We start from the raw sequence: 25,852 nt of genomic DNA on the forward strand, positions 1-25,852 counted from the left end.
GACTTCTTGAGTTCCTAAGCTCCTACACACTTAGACACAAGGATCAAACACAACATGACCTAACTGAACTTGGTTAACCACATCAAAACTACCTGGGGTAGTTTCAATCTCTCCCTTTTTGATGTGCATCAACCCAAGTTCAAGTTAGGATAAAAATTATAGTAAAATAAAAGTGATAACAAATTGCTTGCAAAATAAGTAAAAAAAATTGTTTGTAAACAAATAAGAAAAAATTCTAAATCCTAGCTCCCCCTAAACTTGTACCTATTCTTCTCCCCCTTTGATCACATCAAAAAAGTTGAAAAAACTAAAGTAAAATTTTTATAAAATTTGAAATATTCTTCTAAGGGTACTCTACGCAAATAACTAGAAAGAATTTTTAACAAAAATCTAAGGGATAGAAAAAAAATCAAGAAGTTTTTAGAATTTTAAAAAAAATCTGAAAAATTTTTATACCAGTTGAATGGTCATAAAAAATTAAATAATATTGAAATTATTTTTAAAAAAATAAAAACTGAAAAAAAACATCTATTTCAGTTAGTTAATTAAACATTTATTTCAATAATTGACTTCCAGGCTGTGGCAAGGCATTAGGCCTTCTTGGATATTGGAACAATAGCCACTTCTAGACAAAGTCTTTTAAAGAAATTAAATATTCAATTTTCTTCCTAAGCATTCTAGGTCTATCTTTTAAACATAACACTTTAATCTAAGCATGTTTTTTGGAATCCAATATAAGTTCCTACCTTCTGGGTTTATTAAAAATTTCTTAGGGGTATATTTTGTGATATTTTTCTAATTTGGCCCTGGTGATTTCTAATGTAACCAAATGATTTTACCATAATTTCTAATCTTGGTTTTTGATTAGAACATGCATGGTTATCTTTCAATCTCTCTAATTGTGTTTTTAATATTTTGTTTTCTAATTTCAAATTATCATACATATCTAAGGGACATGAATTTGTTAAGTTCAATTTTAACCCAGCATTATCTTTTTCTAATTTTACTATGTTCTTTAAAAGGATTTTAATAAAATTGAAAGACTGCTTGGGAGATAGTGTGCATACCTCACTTACCTTGTGTTGAGATGCTCCCCCTTCATCACAGCTTTCTTCTGAAGAAACTCCCCCTTCATCGCAGCTTTCTTCTAAGGATCCTCTCCCTTCATCAAGCTCATTGCTGAGCTGCTTTCCTCTTCTCTTTGATGGTCAACCAATAGGACTAGTCCGGTGTATTCTTCAACTTTGGATTCTGATGACGATGTTTCATCCCACATTGCCTTCAAGGTCTTGAGCTTCGATTTTGTTGGTCTTTTGCCTTTGTTCTTCAATTTAGGGTAGTCATCTTTGATGACCCTTCTTTATTGTAGTTGTAACACCGGACCTTTCTTTTGATCTAAGTTTGTTTCTTTGCCTGTAACTTATTAAATTTATTAGATTTAATAAATTTATTAAATTTTCTTACCATTAGGACTGCTTCATCTTCATCAATTGATGCTTCAGAGTCTGGATCTTCCTTCTTGGCTTTCAAGATAAGATTGTTGTTCATCTTTTCAATTTCTTTAGGATCTGCACATCGAGTTTCGTGAAGTTCAAAAGTAGAAAACAAATTCTCTAGTGTACTTACCTCGAAGTCCTTAGAGATGTAGAATGCATCTACTAAGGATGGCCATTCTAGAGTTCTCGGGAAGGTGTTGAGTGCGTACTGGATTAAATCTCGATTCGTTACCGATTCTTTGAGATTGTTGAACTGAGTGATGAGTTCTTTGATCTGTGCTTGGAGTTGCGCTACCTTTTCTCCATTGTTCATCCGTAGGTTTGTTAGCTGGGTTCAGAGGATGCCTCGCCTTGCTAACTTTGCTTTCGAAGTACCTTCATGGAGTTCTAGGAATTTCTCCCAGAGCTCTTTGGAGGAGTCATAGCTGCTGATTTGATTAACCTCCTGGGGAGGAAGAACGCTCAGCAGATAGAACTCTGCTTTACCATTCACCACGAAGTTAGCTTGTTCTTTATCCGTCCATAAACACTCTTCCTTTCTAGCTTCATGTTGGTTCTTAGGGGCTACAAAATCATATTTCATAATTAATAGAATCTCGAAGTTTGTTTTAAAAAATACCTCCATTCGACGTTTCCATTGTGCGAAGTCTCCCTCAAACTTTGGTAGATGAATGCTTGTACCGGCCATCATTTTATTGCTTCAGTCGGCGGTTAGTCCAACTTAAGTCAAAAGACTTGAAGAAGAAAATGCTAAATTGAAAACTGAAATAACCAATCTAAAAGAATTGTTAGAAAAATTTACAACCAAATCCAAATACCTAGACATGATACTTGGATCACAAAGAGTTGTGTATAATAAGTTCAAACTCGGATACAAGTCTAACTCAACTAACAAAACCTTTATATCACTTATAAGTCAAAATAAGAAACAAACTAAGCCTAGGTTCTGAAAGCATGCCTAACCATTCAAGTAGGAGTCAATCAATTTTATGTTCCTAAAAATAAAATTTATTATCTAAAATCAAATTCAACTAAATCTATTAATTCAAAACCAAACCAAAATAAACCTTCAAAGCTAAATTCCAAACTAAAAAATCAAATCAAATCAAACCTAAACCTAAAATGTAAAATAAAGTCAAACAATTCAAACTTAAATAAAAAATAAATTTAGATCAAATAATTACAAAGCTAATTTAAACTCAAGTTACCATCAAATCTATTATAGCTATAAAAATAATCGACATAAACCTAAAACTTAAACACAAATTCAATAATTTTAAGGGGAGGCACCAAATTAGTTGGTACTTCCAAAAATAATAGCTTACTTGGCTGGGTAATTAGGACTAGCTTAAATAGGGATAAAAGTTTAACCTGATAAACAGAACTAGAGAAGTTTTGGATGATAGTAGGTTAGGAAAACTATGTCTATACGTATCTAGGAAGATATGCATTCGACCTAGCGCATTTGGCTTAGTGGAACTAACTGAAGCTACCCTTTACCAATCTTAGTTGGTTAGACCAAAGTTTTGTTATTAAGTTCAATATATAGGACTATTTAAAAAATTTCAAATGCGTGGTTACTCTAATGATGTCCAGGTGACTCACCACAGCTTAGAAGTTTATCTAAAGAATGTCTATTTATTGAACCCAAAGCTAAACTTGAATCTAACACAAGTCAAACCTTAAAATTTAACTTAACTCATCTCACAAAATCACAGGATTTCATGATTGAAAACATAAATCAGGTGAGATAAATAAGGATTGAATTAAAATTTTAAATTAAAATGAATTAAATTAAATTAATTAACTTAAATTAAAATAAATTGAAATAAATCAAATTAAAATTAGAATCAAGTTTACACTTGAGCTAAAAGTTTGTTTCTCCTTTTTTTTTTTTGTTGAAATCTAAATGGATATTAAACAATGGTTGCTCCTGACATATGACCGGGGATCAAACAATGTTCACAAAGTTAACCTTTAAAAGATTATGAATAGTTGCCTTTGGAAACAATGGTAAACTGAAGGTAATTAGAATAGGTAACATTGAATTAGAATCCAATTTCATTATTAATAAAGTACTCCTTATTGAAAATTTCAAATTTAACTTACTCAGTGTTAGTTAATTGTGTGACTCAGAATATAAGGTTAGGTTTACATCCACTGAATGCTTAATTAAACATATGAAAGACCCTACAATAAAATTAAAAGGTAAGAATAATAATATTTATACAATTAACCTAGCCAACTCCTCACTTAAGTGTCACTTAACACAAAAAGAGAAAACCTGGTTGTGGCATAGGAGAATGTCCCACACTACCTTTAGAAACCTCGCCAAATTAAATGGCTTAGTTAGAGGACTACCAAAAACTACCTAACTTAGAATCAACAATTTGTAATACTTATCAACAAGGAAAACAGACTAAATCAACTCACAAACCAACTAATCATATGCAAACCAACTCAACACTTGAATTATTACACTTAGATTTATTTGACTCACATGGGGTTAAATCGATTAATGAAAATTTATACTGTCTAGTAATAATTGATGATTACTCAAGATTCACTTTGGTAAAATTTTAAAAAAAAATAAAGATGAAATATTTAGCAACTTTTGTAAACAAACTAAAAATGAAAAAGACTCAAAAATAAAAAGAATTGGGAATGACAACGGTGAAGAATTCAAAAACTATAGATTTACTAAATTCTAGTTAGAAAATAGGCACCATCAAGAATTCTCATGTCCTAATACCCCTCAACAAAACAGAATAGTAGAATGAAAAAATAAAATTCTCTAAGAAGCCACTAGAATAATGCTTAATGAATATCAATTACCAAAATACTTCTGGGTAGAAGCTATTAGTACAGTCTGCTATGTAAAAAATAGAACAACAATAATAAAAAAACCATAATAAAACTCTGTTTGAAATTTACTATAATAAATTATCTAGTATTAAATAATTTAAGGTATTTGGATGTCCTGTTTACATATTAAACATAAGAGAATATTTAGAAAAATTTACCTCAAAAGTAAAAGATGAAATCTTTGTAGGGTACTCCCTAAATAATAGAGGATATAAAGTTTACAATAAAACTACTCTAAGGATTGAGGAAACAACCAATGTAAAATTTGAAGAAATTACTAACTCTAAAGAGTGTGACTCAACTCAATCTCAGTACCAACCAATTAATTTTACTAGAGCTAGTACTAATATAGAGGAGCAAGTGAAACTCCAATAGATGAATATGAAGTTGAATAAAATCAACCACAAGAAAATAAACAAACATAAATTGAGCCTAGAATAATAAGAGTCAGCTCAGACTACCCAATTGAACAAATTATAAGTAACTCAGACCTAAGAGTTCAGACTAGATCATCTTTTAGAAATCTAAGTCAAATATCTTTAATTTCTAAAATTAAACCCAAAATAATAGAAGAATCCCTACTTGACCCAGACTGGATCATAGTCATGCAAGAAGAACTAACCCAATTTAAAAGAAATGAAGTCTGGGATTTGGTACCATTGATGTGCGTAGGTTATATACACTTTTATGCATATCTTGACGCACATCTACTTGTATTTCATTAGCATAATCTATGTTTATTGCACCCTATTTCATTGTAATGTCATACTTCCATTATATTTTATTCAGAGATCTGCTCTTTACTTGTTTTGATTGACAGGACGCTATTTGGAGTGAAAATGAAGCTCGAACGCACATAGGAGCAATGGGTCATGTAGGTCGCACGACCGTGTGGCCATTAGCTTGTTTTGGTCATGCCAAATGGCACGGCTGTGCTCCACCACAGCAGAAAATCAAGCCACGGCCGTGTATGCCACACGGCCGTGCCAACATCCCGTGGCCCAACAAACGGCCGTGCCAAATGGCACGGCCGTGCCAACTATCCAGAGGGGAGGAAGGCCACGGCCGTGTGACATCGGCAGAGAAGAAAAGAACCATGGCCGTGTGAGCCACACGGCCATGTGACTCAACCAGAGAAGAAGCCGTGTGAGGCCGTGTGGATCTCACACGGCCGTGTGACGAAGAACACGGGCCGTGTCAAGCCAAAAACAGAGCTGTGCTGAATTTTGGCAGATTGCAGACAGTTCGTAAAACGGCCATAACTTTGTTCTTTGTTGGAGTTTCGGGCTGTTCTTTATACTGAAATGTAGCTGACTTCAAGATCTACAATTTTTCTTCAGGTTCAACAGAGAGGTAGACTTGTCTGCCCGTGCTAAATGGCACGGCCGTGCTTCTCAACCGCGGGTTCAACTGGACCTCCGCCCAGACTGCAGACCAAACTTTGAACTGCCATAACTTTCGGCTCGGTTGGAACCAGGGCTCGATCCAAGTATCAGATTGAAGATAATTTCAAGATCTACAACTTTGATTCAGGGTGAATCATGAGAAAACCTGGTTTAATGGGTGAAAAATCCGATTTACCGGACCCCTATTTTCCTTATTTTCCTGGGCAGTTTGGAGGAGGTATATAAGAGTCAAGATCTCCATTCTTTGACTCATCTTGGATCTGGGACTTCTTCCCTCTCCTTAAGGGAAGGGTTCTCCTCTTAGGGGGAAATCCTAGAGCTTCATTCTCCTCCATCCCTTGGTGAGCTATCCATCTCCAGAACGAGGAGGCATCCCCAAGACAACGAAATCATCGGCAAGCATCTCTTCTTCCCCTTCTTCTCAAATCTAGAGTTGTAAGTATACTTTTCTATATTTTTTGAGGCTGTTCTTCCTTAGCAATGGAGTAGATCTCTAGATCTAGGATATATGAAGTATTTGTGATGTGATGGTGATGTAAAACTATGTAGATTTGTCATGTCTTCTATTCAATAACTTGTCGATGCATTGTTCATATTTGATGTAATGTGTGTGTGAATTTTGTTCATATCTTTTGCATGTTTAATCAAATGGTTGTGTATAATTGTCAAATCCATAGGGGGGATACCCTAGATCGATTATCCGAGGGGCGTTCGTGACAGAAACATGCTCGTGTAAGGACGATTTAGGGTATCACCTTGAAAGGAGAAGCAAATCTCCACAAGGAAGTAGGGGATCGGGCATAATCACTATTTCTATTTCTATGTTATTGTGTGTTAGTGTGTTTCTATGTTGATTTTCCGAGGGACGCACATGACAGGCAAGCTCGTGTAAGGACAACATAGGAATATATCATTCCCATTTAGTAGCATAGGACATGGAGTAGGAAATCATGCCGGCTTATCCATTGCAAGGGAGAGTTGGTAATGAATCTAACTTCCTACAAGAGCATGAACATAGAGGATAGGAACTAAGCAATCTGTGTAACATCACCTAGTATTACAAGGAAACCGAAATCCTAGAATCTATTGCCTTCCATCCTCTAGCTCAACCCCTCTCGAGATCCATTCTCTCTCTTTTCTCTTCTCTTTCTCTACTTTCTTTTCTCACCAATCTTAGGTTTGTCTAGATAATTCGTCGTGCGAAGTTAACTAGTGCTTAATCAACAGTCCCTGTGGATACGATATCTTTTATTATTACTGACGACGTAACCGTACACTTGCAGTTCGTAACAACCATTGCCTAATAATAAAAAGGTAATAGAAATAAAATGATATTTAGAAATAAATTAAGCGAAAATGAGGAAATTGTTAGAAACAAGGTTAGACTAGTAGCTAAATGGTTTAGTCAAGTAGAGAGACTTGACTATGATGAAACATATGTTTCAGTAGCTAGATTTGAGTATATTAAATTGCTACTTAGCTATGAAACCCATAAAGGATCTAAGCTTTATCAAATGGATGTTAAATGTGCCTTTTTAAATGGGCTAATAAAAGAAGAAGTTTATGTAGATCAATTACCTAGGTTTGAAAGTATAGACCATCCTAACCATGTCTTCAAACTAAAGAAAACCTTGTATGGTCTTAAACAAGCACCTAGGGTCTGATATGAAAGGTTGCCCTCCTATCTAATTTCCAAAGGATTCACCCAAGGTCAAATTGATCCAACTCTATTTATAAAATCACTCAAACAAGATATCTTCATAGCACAAGTATATGTAGATGACATAATCTTTGGTTCAACCAACTCAGAATTTTTGTAAAAATTTATAATCTTAATGGAATAAGAATTTGAAATGAGACTAGTAGGTAAACCAACCTATTTCTTAGGATTACAAATTAAACAAACTAATGAAGGAAATTAAGTTTACCAATAAAAATACATAAAGGAATTACTTTAAAAAATTAGAATGGAAAATACCAAAGAAATAAAAATACCAATGGCAACTAACACAACCTTAGATAGTGATCCAAATGAGAACCCATAGATCTCAAATATTATAGGAGTGTCATAGGTAGTATTTTATTCTTAACTACAAGTTAACCTGATATTTTATTTATAGTTAGTTATGTATGTTAGATACCAAATATGTGCTAAGGAATCCCACTTAACTAATGTAAAAAATATTTTTAGATATTTCAAAGGCACACCTAATGTAGGAATTTAGTACCCTAGAACACCTAATTTTGAACTAATAGGTTACTCTGACTCAGATTATACCGGTTGTAAACTAGATTGTAAAAGTATAAGTGGTGGATGTCAATTACTTGGACCATCACTTGTTAGCTGGTTTAGTAGAAAATAATATTGTATTGCTTTATCTACTACTGAAGTCAAGTACATAGCAATGGGTGAGTGTATATCACAACTATTATGGATGATGCATACATTAAAAGACTTTAACTTAGAATATAAAAATATAAAAATCTATATTGATAACATCAGTTCAAATAACTTAACTAAAAATCTAGTGCATCATTCAAGAACCAAACATATTAAAATTAAACTTCAATTTAATAGAGATCACATCGCCAAATGAGACATTGAACTCAACTATGTTGAGTCTAAGTCAAATTTGACTAACATTTTCACTAAACCACTACCAGAATCTGAATTCAGTAATCTACGAAGATGACTGAGAATATGCATGATAGACTAGGACTTTTATTATCAAACAAATTTTTAGTGATTTGCAAATTCTAGGAAAATTATTTACTTATGTGTTCTAAAAATTTCTCATTTCTCTAGTGTTGTAAAAATTGATTTGGCCTTAGTCTAGAACGAATCCCTAGAAAGCATGATCCTATAGATCTAGGTAACGAGCATCTCATAAACACACTAGGTCTACCTTGATTGTATATTCAAAAACATAGAATAGCGTTAGATGCGTAGGCATTTTACCTGGACTTCAAATGCTTATATCAGTGTATCAACATAAGTCTAAGCGAAAAATACCAAACTATAGTGATCAAGTTAAGCAATCCTTTTTAACAAACAATAAGCTGGATCAAATTTTGCTTAACTTGACTAACCAAGTGAAGACTACTATCTTCTAGTAGATAGTTAGTAACTAACGGTTAGACATGTATTAAAGATATTGATAATTAAATGATTATTTTTCAAATAAAGATATCAGATTCACGAGGATGATCGAATTTTAAAACAATTGTCAAAAACTCTAAAATATTTACTTGAGAAATTTTTCATAAAATTTTTTACCTTAGAAGATTTTTTTTTAAATTTCTTTTGAAAATCTTACTCAAAGATTTTTTTTCTTAAATTTTTTTAATCTTCCCTAGAAATTTTTCTATACAATTTTTTTTTTAAATCTTACTTTTAAAATTTTCTCCTTAAAACTATTTTGAACATATTTACTAGAAAATCATTGGAAATATTTACTAAGAATAACCTTCCTTTGCAAATATTTACTTATATTTTTTTAAAAAAAAATTACTTTACAAATATTTACTTAGAAATTTACTCAGGAATTTTTGAAAAAAAATTCTTAGAAATTTTTAAAAAAGGCTACTTATGAATTTTTGAAATTTACTTAAAATTTTTTGGAAAAGTTTACTCAGAAATATTTGACAAAAGCTTTCTTAGAAATGTTTGAAAAAATTTACTTAGAAATTTTTGAAGTTTTCTCGAAACTTTATTTACACATTTTTGAAAAGGTCTACTCTAATGTTTTCAGTTTCCTTAGAAATTTTTTGAAAGGATTGACTTAGCACTTTTTGTTCAAACCTCTCCTTAAGTCTGAAATATACAAGGTATCTAGTTTCAGTTACTTTCTGCATTACTATTCTTGTATTTTCTTTACCCTAGTTTTTTTTTTATAAATGCCAAAGGGGTAGGGTAAGGGTTAATGTAGAAAAGCAACAAATAAATTTGATCACATAAAACAAATGCAAAACAAAATAAGATCATTTGTTTGCTTTTTTACATATTATCTCAATATTATTTCTTTCGAACTTTGAGCAAGTTGTCATTGCATCAAAAAGGAGAGGTTATTGGTGCAATTTATACTAATGATCTAACTTAGGTTTTGATTAATGACAAGGAGTTTAAATTTAGAGTGTTTTATTAGTCTAATTATTTTACCAAGTGTGCAAGAGTCAACTGGTCTGAAAAACCTGACACCAGGCTAAAATCCAGCTAGGTTCGCAGGACTCGATAGCTGTTGGGAAGTCTAGATAGGTCTACGGGGCCCAATATCTGGTGAAAAATTCAGTTGGGTCCGCAGGACCTGACAAACCACTAAAATCCAGTTGAATTTGCAGACTTAACCACTAGCGGAAAGACCTGGTGGATCAAAGGCAAGTCAAGCGACTGCAGTGGTAAGTGGAGATAAGCAACCAGAGAAGAGATCTAGTGAGGGTGTGTTCCCAGTTGAGGGAACTATAGGTGTCGGTCCAACTTAGGTCCATTTAGAAAACCTAAGTTGAGACCTTGACTAGATCCTGGTCTTGAGGAGACGAGATCTAATTACTACTATTTTACTAAATTGGGCTAACTCTATTTTGTAGAATATGCTTATTTTTGTTGCCCAGGACTAACTCTTTTTGCAGGAAAGAAGGTTGGAAAAAAAAAGTTCGAGCACCCAGACTAGCTAACCCGGGTGGGTGTTGCAGGCACCCAGGCGGTCCAGGCGCTCGGAGTCGGTCCAAGCGCCCGGACCTGAAAACTCATCCAGGAGCTGAGTTAGAGCACGTCAACTGGCCGAGCCACATCGACTGGCGTGATGTAGGCGCCCAGAGGGGTTCCAGGCACCTGGAATGGGCCTATATGATGGCCCTCGACTAGCAGCTTCAGAATATCAACTATTACGACTTTCATATTCAAGTGCTACTCCAAAAAAACTCCGACAATGTCGAAAGTCTAATCTGAAGTTCGAGGAATGAGAGACTTCATTTTCCTTTCTGTTTGTCAATAACTTTATTATTTTCAGTTCTTATATTCAACTTTTGTAATACTTTTATGAACTGATAGTGATTGCCTAATGAAAGCACTCGGCGAGTATGAGCCTTGGAGTAGGAGGCGTCAAAGGCTCCAAACCAAGTAAACAATTACTTGTGTTAGCGCTTGGTTTTCCGGTTTCCTTTCCTCCTTATTTCCGCTAGGTAACTTATGTTTAGTCACAATTTTTGATGAACGGTATTCACCCCCCTCCCCCCTCTAGCATCTTTTTGATTCAACATAACTGTCCAAGTAGCTGCTATACGTTGTAGCAGCTAGATGTCCAAGTAGCCACTACAACGTGTAGCAGCTAAATGTCCAAGTAGCTGCTACGATATGTAATGACTAAATATCCAAGTAGCTACTACACATTGTAGCAGCTAAATGTTCAAGTAGCTACTACACATTGTAATAGGCATTATATTTTTATGTTGTAGCATAAATACTAATAATATATATTAGGATTAAAGGGAATTACAACATAAATTGAAATAACTTGCCATCGAATGAATTATGGGAAATGATGTTTGACAAGTTTTCTACAAATTATATAACTAAAGAATGGTGAGAAAAAGTTATTTGGAATGTCCAAGCAGCTGCTATAATGTGTAGTAGCTAGCTATCGAAGTAGCTACTCTAACGTGTAGTAGCTAGCTGTCAAAGTAGCTACTATAACGTGTGTAGCAATTAATTGTTCAAGTAGCTTCTACACATTGTAGCAGCTAGGGATTTTATGTTGTAGCATAAATCATAATAATTTATTAGGATTATAGGGAATTACAACTTAAATTGAAATGACTTAACATCGAATCAATTGTGGGAAATTGAAATGACTTAAATTGGCAAGTTTCCTGTAAATTATATAACCAAAAAGTTAAATTTTATCAAAGAAAGATTATTAACATTGTAAGATTGTACGTTGTAGGCTTCAAAAGCTCTTATTGCATCCTCTATACTTTCTAAGAACTGGTGTATGGCGCTTAAAATGATTTAACTTGTGTAGATGCTTCTATCCAAGTGTCATAAACACCTAGTTGACACCCAATAAAGATAATATATGTTTTTTCCTATATTAATTAAGTAGATCATTTAATTTAGAATCATATATAAACAATATATTATGATTAAAGGAATTTACAACTTAAAATGAAAAGACTTACCAAGTAGATGCTATATGTTGTAACAGCTAAATATCCAAGTAGTTGCTACAACGGATACCAACTACCTATCCAAGTAGCTATTATATGTTCTAATGGCTAAATGTCCAAGTAGCTGCTACAACATGTAGCAGTTAACTGTCCAAGTAACTACTACACGTTGTAGTAGCTAAATTTCTAAATAGCTGCTGCATGTTGTAGCAGACATCGGGCTTGTACATTGTAGCATAAATCCTAATAATATATTAGGATTAGAGAGAATTATAATGTAAAATGAAATGACTTACCATTGGTTATGAAATATGGGAAATAATGTTTGACAAGTTCTCTATAAATTATATAACCAAAAATTGGTAAGAAAAATATTATTTAGACTATTCAAGTAGTTGCTACACATTATAGCAGTTAGGGCGTGTACGTTGTAGGATAAATCTTAATAAAAAATATTGTGCATAACTAAAAAATAGACAGTGAAGTAGAAAGGCTTACGATCGAGAATGAAGAGGGGTGCTAAGCAAAGAAGCGTTGGCTATGTTTGTTATGGCAGTTTGGGGAGCTTCCAACTAGCTCGAGAACAAGCTTGTGGTTGCTTAGCTTGCAACACCTTTGCTTTGCTTGCCGGCAGGAGTGAGATAGAGCAAAAGATGACTACAAAGGAAGGAGCGAGAGAGAGGGAAATTTAGATTTGGGAAAGTCGAGAGATTAAAAGTCGAGGGCAGGGTTTTGAATAGAGGGTTAAAGGGGAGAGAGAATAAAAAAATTTAATAATGTAAAGAAATCGAGCTGGCAATGCCACATGTGTGTGTGTGTGTGTGTCTACTTTTCCTACGACGATCCGATCATATCCATAATATTTTTCCAAATGGGGTTCAACCGACTAATCCCCCTGATCAGTCAATTGAACCAAGCTTTCCTTTTTGCATCAATTCGAATCTCCTTGTACTTATCCACTTGGAATGGTCAACTGATCCTCCCTGATTAGTTAACTGATCCCCTCGGTCAATGAGAGTTTTTCTTTTCTACAAAATAAAGTTTGCACAGTAATACAATAATAAGGATCCGGTAGAAAAGAGTTAGATATCAAATATTATGCATGAATAAGTTTGATAGATAGAATTGTCTGATCTTAACTTAGAAACCTCTGTTGGTTTCTTCAGTCGAATCATCACCTAAGGTTTATCTCAATTGGGGTGCGACCTCACTATTCTTCTTTCTAGAAGAAACACTCCACTCCATGATCTTATCAATTTACTCGCTAAATATCTAGTTCTTTAGATCTATTTGAACTTTAACTGCTCAGCATCTTATCAGTAGGCCAGGGCTTTCTCCTGATTCGATATCTAGTCCTCTCTGACTTATTGAATCCATCTTTCTAGATGTCTTGTCCACTAATCCATCTTGACTTCCTGCCTAGTGTCCGCAATCTGTTGAGACTTCTATTGCCTAGTATCTGGTCCAACTGACCTACTAGGACTTTCCAACTTCCAAGTTGATCAACCTGCATACTTGATCAATCCATTAGATCACGATATGATTTAACTTTTACCTTTGACAAAATCAAAACAACGGTTGGATTCTAGTGTGCTCTGCTCCAACATCTTGCACCTCAATGAGAGCATCACACCAATGTCCTCCATCTATGGGGGTGATATAGTCATATACAGCCTTATACCAATTATATCTACCTAAATTTTCACAATTATCTACCCAATCAAGTAGTGATTTTACTAGTAGTCTAGATATATTGCTTACTAGTAGTCTAGATATATTGCTAATATTAGTAAATAACACGCATATAAAAAATACAAAATAATAAGTTGACAAAATAAAAGATCAAATTCAAGAGATGGTTGTTTACTGATGTTGATCAGCTTGTTCTCTACTTCATTTTTTGAACACTCCTGAGCCATGAAGTGTTGAAAGTAGAGTGGGTTGGAGGTGACATCCAAATGCAAAGGAACTTCATCACCATGGTCTAGAAATCCTAGAATCAGTGCAACATCTTTTCTTGTGAATCTAATTTTCTGATTTTGAAAGATGAAACACTTAGCATGATAGTTTCAATTGTCAAACATATTTTGTACAAGACCTCTAATGTTTGTATTATGTGATATGTTTAGGGCTCAGACAAATGGGATTATATTTATCAACATCATCTATTGGTCATTTGGTTGTAGTGATAATATAAACAACTTAAACTGGGGGGGGGGGCATTAATTTTCCATTGTATTTTCTTATTATATACAGAAGAAGTAGAGCTTCTATGGGAGACTGAAATACTAGACACCATTTAATTCTGTAAAAAAATATTTAATGTCTTAGTGATACATGACAGTATTAGCTTTGAACAATAAAATGATATTTCAATTAGTTTTGACTACCACGTTGTAACAACTACAATTCAATAGCTACTACAACGTTTTGGTCAGCACATTGTAACAACTACAATTTAGTAGTTGTTCCAACATTCTGGTTTTATTACGTTGTAGTAGCTATGATTCTGTAGCTTCTACAATGTAGTTATACTAGAATATTGTAGCAGCTACGATTTGGTAGCTGATACAACGTGGTTAAATCAGAACATTGTAGCAGCTACAAAATCATAGCTTTTACAACATATTGACTAAAATGTTGTAGTAGTTACCAAATCGTAGCTACTACAATGTAGTTAAACCAAAACGTTGTAGCAGCTACGATTTCACAGCTACTACAATGTGGTAGGACCACAATAAGAATATTGCAGTAGCTACAATTCCATAACTGCTATAACGCTATATCTACTACAACAATGACATTTGGATGGAGGAGAAAGATATTCGGGAACTCATAACTGAACTAACACTAAAATCTAAACCTTAAATAATAAAACAGGGCAGCAACATATAGTTAAAAGATAGATAATAGAATATGGACACGTATATGGGGGAACACACTACAAATGACTGCAGATGAACTGTGGAAGGCAAGCGAGGAGAGGTGAGGTGGCAACGAGGGAGTTGATAGGCAAAGACAGTGAAGAGAAAAATGAGAGAGTTCGAAGGAGGGTTTAAAATATTTGAACTAAAACCTAAATGTATTGGTTTTTTCCTTGCCTACCCTCCCTTGCCAGCCATAGGTCTGAAAACAACTCAAATCTGGATAAACATTAGATTAGGGAGAGAAGTGTAAATTAACCAGGGGTGGGTGCCCTGTTGATAATAAAGCAAAAAAGGGTGCCCCTTTGACGATTCGTCAAAAAAGGAGTGCCCTTTTGATTTATTTTTTTTCCCTTTATTAATTCATTAAACAGTAGATCATATCTTTTTTTTAGTTAACGGCAGGTATCCAAATTATACTGACTAATCCTAGAGTGATTGGTTTAGCTCTATGAAAATTTTCCACCGACCATCAAGGAAAATCATAAAGTGTTCACAGCAAATGGTTCATCCATCTAATGTTCTTAGATCAACTGCTTATTAAAAAAATCATCAATTAATTCATCAAAATTGAGACTCAATTCTTAGATGTTTGAGAAATTAAAAACATGTCCTACCACTATATACCATTTCCCTAAAGGCAGTAGATCACACTTCGTCAGTACGAATGATGGATAAACTCTAGTATCAGACGCAAGGATAAGTTATAAACTCATTTGGTTACTGATATTGAGTTATATAATAACTAAATAAGTATTTAAATTATGGCAAACAAGTTTCACATTTTCAAAGAACATGGATGTTATTATATCTTATATATAAATATGTATCTACATTCAACATGTGTCATTTGAATATGAAACTAAACTTGAGAAAACCAAACAAGAACATGTCTACCTACAAGTTGCTGATAAAGATGTTTCCATTTCATTGTCAAAATATCCCTTTGTCGAAGAAGAATCGGGTTTTGGTCTTGCAATCGAAGTAGCATCAGAATCACTAGCATCAGAGAAACTGGTGTGGAGCTAAAGTGACCCCAAAAGACCTGTTTCAAATGGATCAACTCCTTGATCAATGGAAGAAGATGAGGCACAAACTCGATGCCTATTCAATTGAGGGCGCTGCCAATGTCTACAATGCTACGGCCATCACTCTTAGGGACGTGTATGCAAAGTAGGTCGATAAAAGTATTGCATTCAAACAAAACAAGATGATAGAATAAGATATCAAACTTTCTTTGTATCAATAAACTCACGCAGGAGAAAAGCCACAATACACTGACTACAGTTGCAGAAATAGTAGAGTGAAACATTGACTCAGATAGGCTAACATTTATAGCTCTATCTGGTAATTATGCTAAAAGTCGATAAACTTATTGATCCAGATACACTAAAAGGGAGATTGATACGCTGAATCAACCTTCAGAGGTGCCAGAAACATCATTGTCTCAGATAGTTTAAAACAATTCTACAGATATATTTCTCTGGACAGCTATTGTAAATAAACATCGAGAAAAGAAAATTTTTGGGCTTCAATTTCTTACAGGCCTCTGATAGTTTCCTTCACACATTGGTGAGGATGAAGACCAAGACGATAAACCTGAGAGCAAACTCCCAGCCTTGTCCTTGTTGAATGCCTTTCTAACGTCCTCCTTGAGCTCATAGAATCGCAACTTCTTCATCTTCTGCTCATCAGGGGTGCCCTTTTGTAGGTAGAAGGGATCCGGCAAGTTGTTCTCGAGGAACTTATCCAGCACTTGCGAGCAATGAGGGAAATAACGGCGACCAAGATCAACTGAACAATGATGTCATACGGTATCAGTTTTTGCAGTAAATAACATAGATTCTACACTATATTCTAATAAGAGAGCATTTGTTTGTAGAATCTAATCGTGTCATGTGAAAATTACCAGTTCTTGTCAAGGCATTGACCCTCAATTGAAGCCTCTTATTTTGCACTGTAGGTGTTTCATTTAGGTCGACTTCCTTGAGATTACTGGCACTTCGAGATGCAGGAAGACCAGTTAATTCTGAAGTTATGTCTGCATGCGCTATTTCCATGGCTAGCTTAGCTTCAGCAGGGAAGAACAATCTTGCAAATGCAACTGAATAGTAAAAATATTGAATTAGTAAGCACCATTCTTAACACATCAAATTAAAGCCATCACAAGAATATTTCAAAAATATAATCTGTTGTTTTCTACGTACTATCACTAATCACTATATGTAGAAGATTTTCTACCAGAGATGATTAAAAAATATATATATAGCAAATTATTTGATATAACTTTAGGCTATAAATTCACAGAAACAAAACGACTTAAGATCAAAAGTGTAGCATAGCCAACAAAAGCAGGATCTTCATCTGAACAAGATAGGTGTTGAAACAAATGCCCTAGTCGAAGGACACTTTGTACCAAGGGCAAGTGCGCATATCATTCATGGATGTTAGGAATACATACCATCATTTATCTTGTTAGTTTCAATAAATGGTAAGAAATTATGCTAAAGCAATAATCTTGTAATAAGATTGCATATATATATATATATATATATATATAAAATAACACCATCGACAATCAGTCATTTTTTCTTCTATAAATTTACCTCTATTTTCTAGATAAAGGGACTTCATATGTAGATCATCAGCAAACAATGGTGAAGTAACAGAATCTTCAACAGTGATGGAATTCTTCATCTCTCTCTCTAGAATATCGATGCACAGCTTATTTTTATTTGACTCTTGACCCTGCTCTGTCCTTGTATAATAGTCTTTTGCCCTTGTTAATCTTCTACATATCGTAGCAGCATTTTGGCCATCAGCAGTTGCATCCAATGCAGAGGCACCTTTGGTAAGAAGTGAAACAATTACTGCTGGCTCTCTTCTCATGGCAGCTACATGAAGTGGTGTATATCCTCTGTGGTTCTTTAAATTTACATCAACTGAATCAAGGTCTAACAACTCAGCAATGACTTTGGAATCACAGTAAGCAGCTGCATAATGTAGAGCACAAGCGTCGTCTAGAGTAACTCCAGACTCACTCAACAGCAACTTTACAAGCTCAACATCATCACAGTCAAGAGACCTGTGTATTCTTTTAATTTTTTTCTCATGCACAGGATCCGTGATACCATTAGGTTCCTTGGGTGGTGATTTGAATCGCAGTGCCTTGATTTCGTCAGCTACTTCTGGTGGAAGTTCCTTCTCAATTGCAACATCATCAAGATCTGACCTAGCTACTCTTTGGACACATTTAGAGAGTAACTGATTGAGTTTTGAGTGTGAGGCAACTTGAAGAATAGGGATTACATCTTCCACTATAGCTTTCTCCACAAAATTCAGAAGTCGACGCTGTAGATCACAGAAAGATGATAATTACTCTAGAATTTGATAGTCGTGTAGCATATAAATATAAAAAAAAATATTGATGCCACGATACCAAAGAAGACTGAATGAATAACCAGAAGAATTGTGAGTTTATTTGTGTGGAGAAAATTTTGTTTCACATAAGATAGTCATAGGAAACATTACAGAGATAACTTCCATATTACTTGTCTCATAAACTCAACTTGTTCTACAGTTAAAAGACAAGATCAGATGCAAAGTGTTGCGTAAATGCAAAAAACGTTAGGATGAAAGCTACGAAATAAGATCGATAACAGGAACCACAGAACTCGACTGGGAAGGAAAAGAAAGACAATTTCTGATCTTTTATCACAAACAATGAAATATTATATCGTATCTAGGAAATTTAAACACATTTAAACCAAAAAGTTATGTTTCTCAGTTTCTAGCAGATGTTTGCATAATCATTAAATTTTACAAAGAAAAACACTGTGCAATTTACGTTCATACTCTTTGTGAAATAAATCATCTTAAAGCCAGATATTGTCCACCTACCAATTATCACAGAATACGGATAAAAATCTCTTTGTTGGCAATCCTATTAAGCATAAACATTTCTCCAATCTGTCAACAGAAATAAATTGAGACAAAAATCAGAACACCATTCACCATTCAAAAGTTGGGAACAAGGTGATTTTCTCCCAAAGTTCAACTCAACAGAGAAAAAAAAATCTAGCATCAGATCTCAATTACCTCATCAACGTAAAACATATATATACAGTTTCCAACTTGTATATTAAATTTCACCGACAATATCAGTCACAAAACAGTAATCGACAAGCAAGGTGAATTCTGTATATGTATAAGAAGAAAAGCAGTGAACTAAAGAGTAATGGACACAGAACCAACCTGTAAAAGCGAGACAAGCTCTGTGATCTGAAAGACTGAAGATGCATACAAGAGCTCGACGGCGAAGTCAATGGCCGGCCGGCAAGCGTTGTGGAGGCAGAGCCTGTCGGCGCAACTTGACACCTCCTGAGGCGCCGACTTCAGCTTGCCAGTGTACAGATAGCTCAAGAAGACCGTGAAGGCCTCACGGCCGACGCGGCCGCCAGGAACCAGCTTGTCCATCTCGTACCTGGGCTTCCGAGACCCTCCGCTTCCTTCCTGCGAGAAGAGTTCATGGAAGAACCGGCTCCTGGCCGCCAGGATGCAGCGGTGAACGCCAACGGGCGCCCCTTCCACCATGATCTCGGCGTCGGTGCAGTCAAACTCCGTATCGAGGAGGAGGAGCTCCAGGTTGGAACTCAGCTTGCTGAGGCTTAAGACCTCGAGGTTAGTCCTGCACTCCGGCTCCGGGGTCCGGCCGTGAGGCCTCGTTGCGGAGACAGGAGCATGGTGGGCGCTTGAACCATTGGAGAGGTAGGAAGAGGAAAAGCTTATACAAGAAGATGGTTCGGTGATGTTGAGCATGGCGTAGAAGACTAGAGAGCTTCCACCTTATCCTCCAAAAACCACTTTTTTCTTCACAGACCAGCAATAAACACTCGAACTTTTCTCCCCAATTTCTTCACATCCGCGGCTCAGAGAAGGAATTCGCCAAAAATATCTTTGATAAACCCCACATCTCAATCAAAAACCAATCTTCTGACAGGAATTTCACCAAAACCAAAAGAATCACAGAATGAAAGCGACTAAATCCCCGGTTTCAAGAGAATCAACCAGAAACCAATCGGAAACACGGAGCTACACTAATTCCTTCCCCAAGGCAATCAGAACTGAGATCTGCAGTGAAGCTTGAGTCGGAAATTAGCACTAGATTGGAAAGCATGAGCCAGTTCCCTGGAAAAGTTGTAGGTTGGGTTGGGGAGGAAGGCGAAGGGGAAGAACGCGGTGACGGCACTCTCTTGGTTGCGTTTAGATGCTGAAGTCGCGAGGTGACGCGGTGGATGCCGTCACCACCCGGTGGTGTAGTTGAATGACGTTGGCGACATGGCCACGAAATTTCTGGTAGCTTTCTACGAGTTTTTGCTTTATTTTCCCCGTTTTTTAAATATACAAAATAAAATGATGAAACACTGACGTCACACGTGACGAACGTCCATATTTTGTTAATGATAATTATACGATAATTAATCAATCGATCGCATTAATTAATTGTGAAGTTACAGTGTCAATGAATTAGTGGGCACCGTCAGTGGTCAACATAATACTCTTACCGTCACAAGGTAAGATGACCGCCCACGTCATTTAAATTATACCGTTGCCGGTTAATTATCGCACTGACAAACAAATTAATCATGATTAACCCGTGTGTAAATGCATATGAATTAACTCCATTTCCGGTTTTGTATGTGTAAACGCACGTGAATTTGCCCGAACCGGACTGATTCAACCAACCGGCTTATCAATGACGACCAATGTCAAAATAAGATGCGTCATGGATGACGAAATCGGAGCGAGATTCGCGATGGGACGTCATCGACTCATCCTCGACCAATTTGAACCCCACCCCAATAAAAAAATAGGAAAATGAACTAGATTTTCGTGTGGCCCTTTAAATATATGGTGGGCCCTTTGTGTTATAGCAATGGGAAGCCAATGCAATGTGTGTCACACGTCTCACAAGGGGACCCCGGCTTATGGGCGGTCATTGAACTGCTCAGACGGCCAACATGGGACGGGGCGGGCCGACTTGTACTGGGACGGACTGATCCGTGATGGGGCAGGCTGATTCATAATGGGCCGATCATTTGACCAGGTGGAGCGGATCGTTTCATCAGTTTGGCCGATTATAAATTAGACGGATCAACTCACTAATCCATTCAAAAATATAATAAAAAAAAAAATCACGGTAGCTTAGGTTGACCTACAAGTTACTCATTATAAATTTAACATCTATTACTAAAGAAAATGGAAGTTATGGAAAATTTGATTATAAACAAACCTAGTAACTCCAACTGCATCAATACACTGCAAAAGAGTAGCAAGTATGATCTTAGCTCTGATGAACACGAGAGGAGAGTCACGAGTCCCAAATCAACGTCGTACATGACCCTAATTAAATGGGCCATGTTCAAAAGGAAAAATGGATTATAATGGGCCTTTTCAACCACACTTTAAGGCCCAATTAATTTAAAAACACGAGTTTCGAGAGTAAGATTTATTGAGAAAAGATGTGCATGAATGTAAAATGGAGGTATGACCTTTAAAGAATTTATCCAAAGCATAGGAGAGACTTATAGTTCTAAGTTAATCGATTTAACTTATCAAAGAAGGAATAAAATTTAGGCACGAGTCCCTTTTGACCATTATCTTTACGAAAGCAATGAGGTGGAACCATTTTTTGATATCGAGTGCGTCTCTTTAATGGAGAGATTCGCGAAAAGAGTTGCATTCGGATGAAACTTTGTGTGCTTTCTTTGATCAACAACACATGAAGAATAATTTCGTAAGGAAAAAAAAACAAAAGAAAAAGAAGGAAAGTCACTTAATGTGAGATTCTCACTTCCACCAAACGAGAAAGAATTGAAGAAAGGCGAAAAAGAGAGAAAAGATAAGGGAAAAAAAAAGATGACATGTATATCTTTTGAGGATTTATCTTTAACACAAATAGAAAAGTAAAAGGCTCAGTGATACGATACCTAATAAGCATGAAAACACGCGAGCAAATAGTTAAGACTAAAGGTTAAAGGTCAAATTCTAAGCAATCAAATATGAATGCACATGTTTCCTTTTTTTTTTTTATTTCATATTATTTTCATGCATATTCTTAAGATCAAGTAACCAAGAAGTCGAGTGCGTCACAAGTTTACCCTACGATTAAAATATGCCTCGTGAAATTTTAAACTCTTATCATTCTTCTAAGAAATTTTCTCATTAAGTAAACGTAACAATGTTACTTATTAGGGTTGAAATAACAAGATTTTGTAAACACTAGGTGCATGTTTTGATAATTCAAAAACTCCACGGGACATTTGAAAGAAGAAATAATAAAGTTCAGGGGTTAAAGTGAAATTTTTATAATATTAAGGCTATGTTTAATTAGAAGTAATATAATCAAGTTTGAATGTAATTGAATTATGATACGGCGCGTAGTGGCGGGGCCTAGAAGAAGGCAGAAGAAGAGTCAAGGCTATGCAACGGTCAAAGGACAAGGTGATGTGGTAATCAAGAGTCAAGATGATGTGACAGTCAATAGTCGAGGTGACTTGGCGGTCAAAAATCAAGCATAGGAGGCGGTCAAGAGCCAGGTATATGTGGTAGTCAAAGGTCGAGCAGACTTGTTAATCAAGGGATCAAGGTAGCGGAAAGACAAAGGACGACGACAGGTGGAGCTCAGAGACAGGTGTTGCAGGGGACAGCGGCTCAGGAGAACGGGTTTGTTGAAAATGCGAGTCAAGGAATACAGGTCGAGATCAGAAGAGCTGTTCAAAGACAGATCGATCTATAGGCCTGCGTTCGAAGGCCCGGAGCACAAGTCACAGGGTACAGGTCGGGCGCAGCAAAATTGATCAGAGTCAGCTCGGTTTGCAGGCTTGCGTTCGAAGGCTGGGGAGCAGGGCATAGGGCATGTATCACAGATAGGGCTCGGCAGATCTGCGGGGATACGGCGCGAAGCCATAGACACACGTTCGAAGGCCTGATTTAGGCGACAAAGCTAACAGAGTGGAGCAGGTCTGACAGGGGGATGTGAAGCAGATACGAGCTATAATACACTGGAAGAGCTAAACGACAAAGGAGTCAGGGAATCATAACTACCTGTTAGGGGGTAATTATCACATACCAGGGGATATGCGTAAAGGCGGAGGTTCCTAAACAAGAAGATGCCTTTATAGCCAATAATAGCTAGACAGGTGTCATTCACTACAGGACAAAGCCCAGCGTCTAACATTTTCTGACATGCTTGCAGGTTCTAGAAGCCCTTGCTTGTAACGCCCGAAAATTCTCAAATTTGCATTAGAATTATTCTACGATTTTTTTTCTGGAATTTCTAGATATTTTTCCGGAATTTTCCGAGTAGCAGAAGTAGCAAAAAATAATTAGAACCATAGGATAGCTTAGGCGGGAATCGAACCCGGGACCTATGGTGTAAAGGATAATGTTAGTAACCGGTTGAACCCAGCAGGGCCTTGCTGAAAGAAAAGAGAATTAGTTAAATTTATATTCGAGTTGGTTAAATAAACCAATTAATATAAATAGAGGAACTTAAGTTGGGTTGGTTTATTTTAGAATTTGGTTTGGCACCTCTCCTCCCTCTCCAAACCCTCAACGCCGACGCCACCCTCCTCTTCCTCTTTTTCTCTCGGCGCCCAAGCCCAAGGGCTCTCGGATCACCTTCCGGCGACGACTCCAACACGAAAAAGGTTCATCTCCGCGAGGGGAACGCGAAGACGCGAGCGAATCGTCGAGAAGTCGTCTCCACCGGAATTCCTAGCGATAAGAATCGTAAGAAATTACGAATAGAAGGTAAGAAACCCCTCACCTGCGGTATAATAGCTCCGTTTGTTTATATGCATTAGTTATTAGCTATATGTGTAGTTTCCGGCACCTAGGATGTGTTTTAACCCTTCTCGAAGATTAGGAATTTAGTTAGCACCTTTAGATGGGCCGGACATGTTTATTCTCCTTCAGTTGGAGATCATAGACGCGGTTGGGTGCCTAGAGGTGTCTTTCCTGATGCAGAGAGGGGTTGAAGCACACCAAGTGTTCGGAAAAGGGGTTAGTTTAGCTAATTACCCTTCAGTTATGTTTATTAGCCCAGTTAAATGCATTAGTGGCATTTAAATTAGTAACTTTGCTCACTACAGCTTATATGGGACTATGGTCCAATGGGTAGGCTCCCACAGTCGCCTCTAGGTTCAGATAACCTAGCTCTAGGTTCAGATAACCTAGAACCAGCATGTTATATCAGTTAGCTATAGATATTAGTATTTTATTTTCAGTGGCACTGTACTGGATTAGATATCCATTGGGTTGGACTCCCATAGTCGTCCCTAGGTTTAGACAACCTAGTAAACCCTGCTAAATTCGGGACTTGCAACCCCGGGTCTAGTAGGGATGCGCGCACAGCAAGTACAGTTGCCGGGCCCAACAGTATGTTTATTATTTTCACTTATTATGTATTAGTTTTCAAAACTCAAAAACAGTTATGCTAGTTGAGTTTGATTGCAGCTTCAGTTTAGTTAGTTTAGCTCAGTATTATATTTCAGTTCAGTTCTCTATGTTAGCTTTATAATTGGTTGTATGTTATGCCATGACTAGTTCAGTATGCCATGTTTATATGATTGTATGCCATGCCATGCTAGCCTGTCCAGTATGTTTTCGAATAGCATGTTTTCAAATCATAACTGCATCGTATGCATGATTTTGTGAGGTAGATGGCTTCTTACTAAGCGTTAGCTTACAGATACTACTTTTCTTATACTGCAGATACAGGTAAAAGAAAAGTGGATTAGCAGTGGAGGCTGGAGGTCAATGTAGATGAGGGTGTGTGTGTGTGGAACTGGAATGAAAGATCTCAGGGATCTAACAAGTTTTAGTTATGCATTAGAACTCGTTAGCATTTACTTTCAGCTTATTAGTTTTGATACTTTCACTTTCATGCAATTTAGATTTGGGACACATTGAACTATGAAAGGATGTTCTAAAATGTTAGTAATCATGTTAGAATGTTATTACATGTTATTAGAATAGTTTATTATGCAGTAGGTAGTTGTTAGATTGTATTTTGGCACACCAGAGTGCTGAAATCAGAGTTTCCGGCCGAAATCAGAACTCTGATCGGTCTCCAGACCGATCAGAGCCTGGGCAGTGCCGCTGGATCGGTCAGCCGACCGATCCAGACGGATACAGTACGCTACTGTATCCTCCTGGATCGGTCAGCCAACCGATCCAGCATGAGACAGTAGCGTCCCAGGAGATTCCGGGTGCCTGGATCGGTCGGTCGACCGATCCAGCCACACCTAGATCGGTCTGCCGACCGATCCAGCTGGGGACAGTAGCGATGCATCAGCAGATCGGTCTGTGGATCGATCCGGAGGGTTTACCAGTTGTAAATCCCTCCCCTAGCATGTGTACGACTCCGAGTTATACCCTTTAGCATGTATAGAATCAAGAAAAGTAACAGCTTAGCAAATGTTAGTATCGGAGTTAACATTAATCAGATAATTAGCAAAATTTTAATTTAGACCAGTTTTCCGCACAGTATAGTTTAGCAGTAATGTAGCGATTCGCCTTACAGCCTAGTAGTTAGAAGGCGGGTCGTTACAGAGCTGGTGCATAAAAAGGGGAGGATTCCTCGTACGCGGGGGTACGCTCACTCGTCATTCTTCACCAATCTTTCACTTTTTCGGATTCTTCTCTTACACTTTCTGGGGAAAAAGTACCTAACTTGAGCGTCGAAGGACCTGACCCAGGGACTTTTTCCCTGGTTTCTGACCTCTAACGTGAGGGGGGATCGTTTGAGTGTGTGCAGGACCTGCAGCCTCGTCAGCCGCCCGTGGGAGCTTGTTCCTACACACGTCTAGGTCATCCTTGAGCCACCGCGACTCTCCGTCAACAACTAGTACATCGCGACCAGCCTTCATCCGACTCAGCCTCCGGACAGAATCAGATTACATTAGAATTTAAATTACAAAATTTTATTATGTAT

The 25,852-nt window shown here is 36.6% G+C and overlaps 1 protein-coding gene across 1 annotated transcript; it reads right to left on the reverse strand.

Annotated features, from left to right (window-relative positions):
* Window positions 1–16,067: 16,067 nt before the first annotated feature.
* Window positions 16,068–20,150, reverse strand: LOC122001499 (BTB/POZ domain and ankyrin repeat-containing protein NPR2-like). The gene is made up of 4 exons (XM_042556271.1): window positions 19,108–20,150; window positions 17,460–18,204; window positions 16,763–16,957; window positions 16,068–16,647 (listed from the first exon to the last, which is right to left on the reverse strand). The coding sequence occupies exons 1-4, from the start codon at window positions 19,669–19,671 to the stop codon at window positions 16,385–16,387; spliced, it is 1,767 nt and encodes a 588-aa protein (XP_042412205.1). The 5' UTR covers window positions 19,672–20,150; the 3' UTR covers window positions 16,068–16,384.
* Between the last annotated feature and the right edge of the window lie 5,702 nt (window positions 20,151–25,852).

The sequence above is a fragment of the Zingiber officinale genome, chromosome 7A (assembly GCF_018446385.1).
Source record: "Zingiber officinale cultivar Zhangliang chromosome 7A, Zo_v1.1, whole genome shotgun sequence".
Lineage (NCBI taxonomy): Eukaryota > Viridiplantae > Streptophyta > Magnoliopsida > Zingiberales > Zingiberaceae > Zingiber > Zingiber officinale.

What these genes read in the sequence shown, in the direction of transcription:
- LOC122001499 (XM_042556271.1), bottom strand. Translation starts at nt 19,671, where the DNA reads ATGCTCAACATCACCGAACCATCTTCTTGTATAAGCTTTTCCTCTTCC. An exon ending in AGCTTGTCTCGCTTTTACAG is followed by an intron (nt 18,205 to 19,107) that starts GTTGGTTCTGTG and finishes TGTGATCTACAG; the next exon opens with CGTCGACTTCTGAATTTTGT. An exon ending in CAATGCCTTGACAAGAACTG is followed by an intron (nt 16,648 to 16,762) that starts GTAATTTTCACA and finishes ATCATTGTTCAG; the next exon opens with TTGATCTTGGTCGCCGTTAT.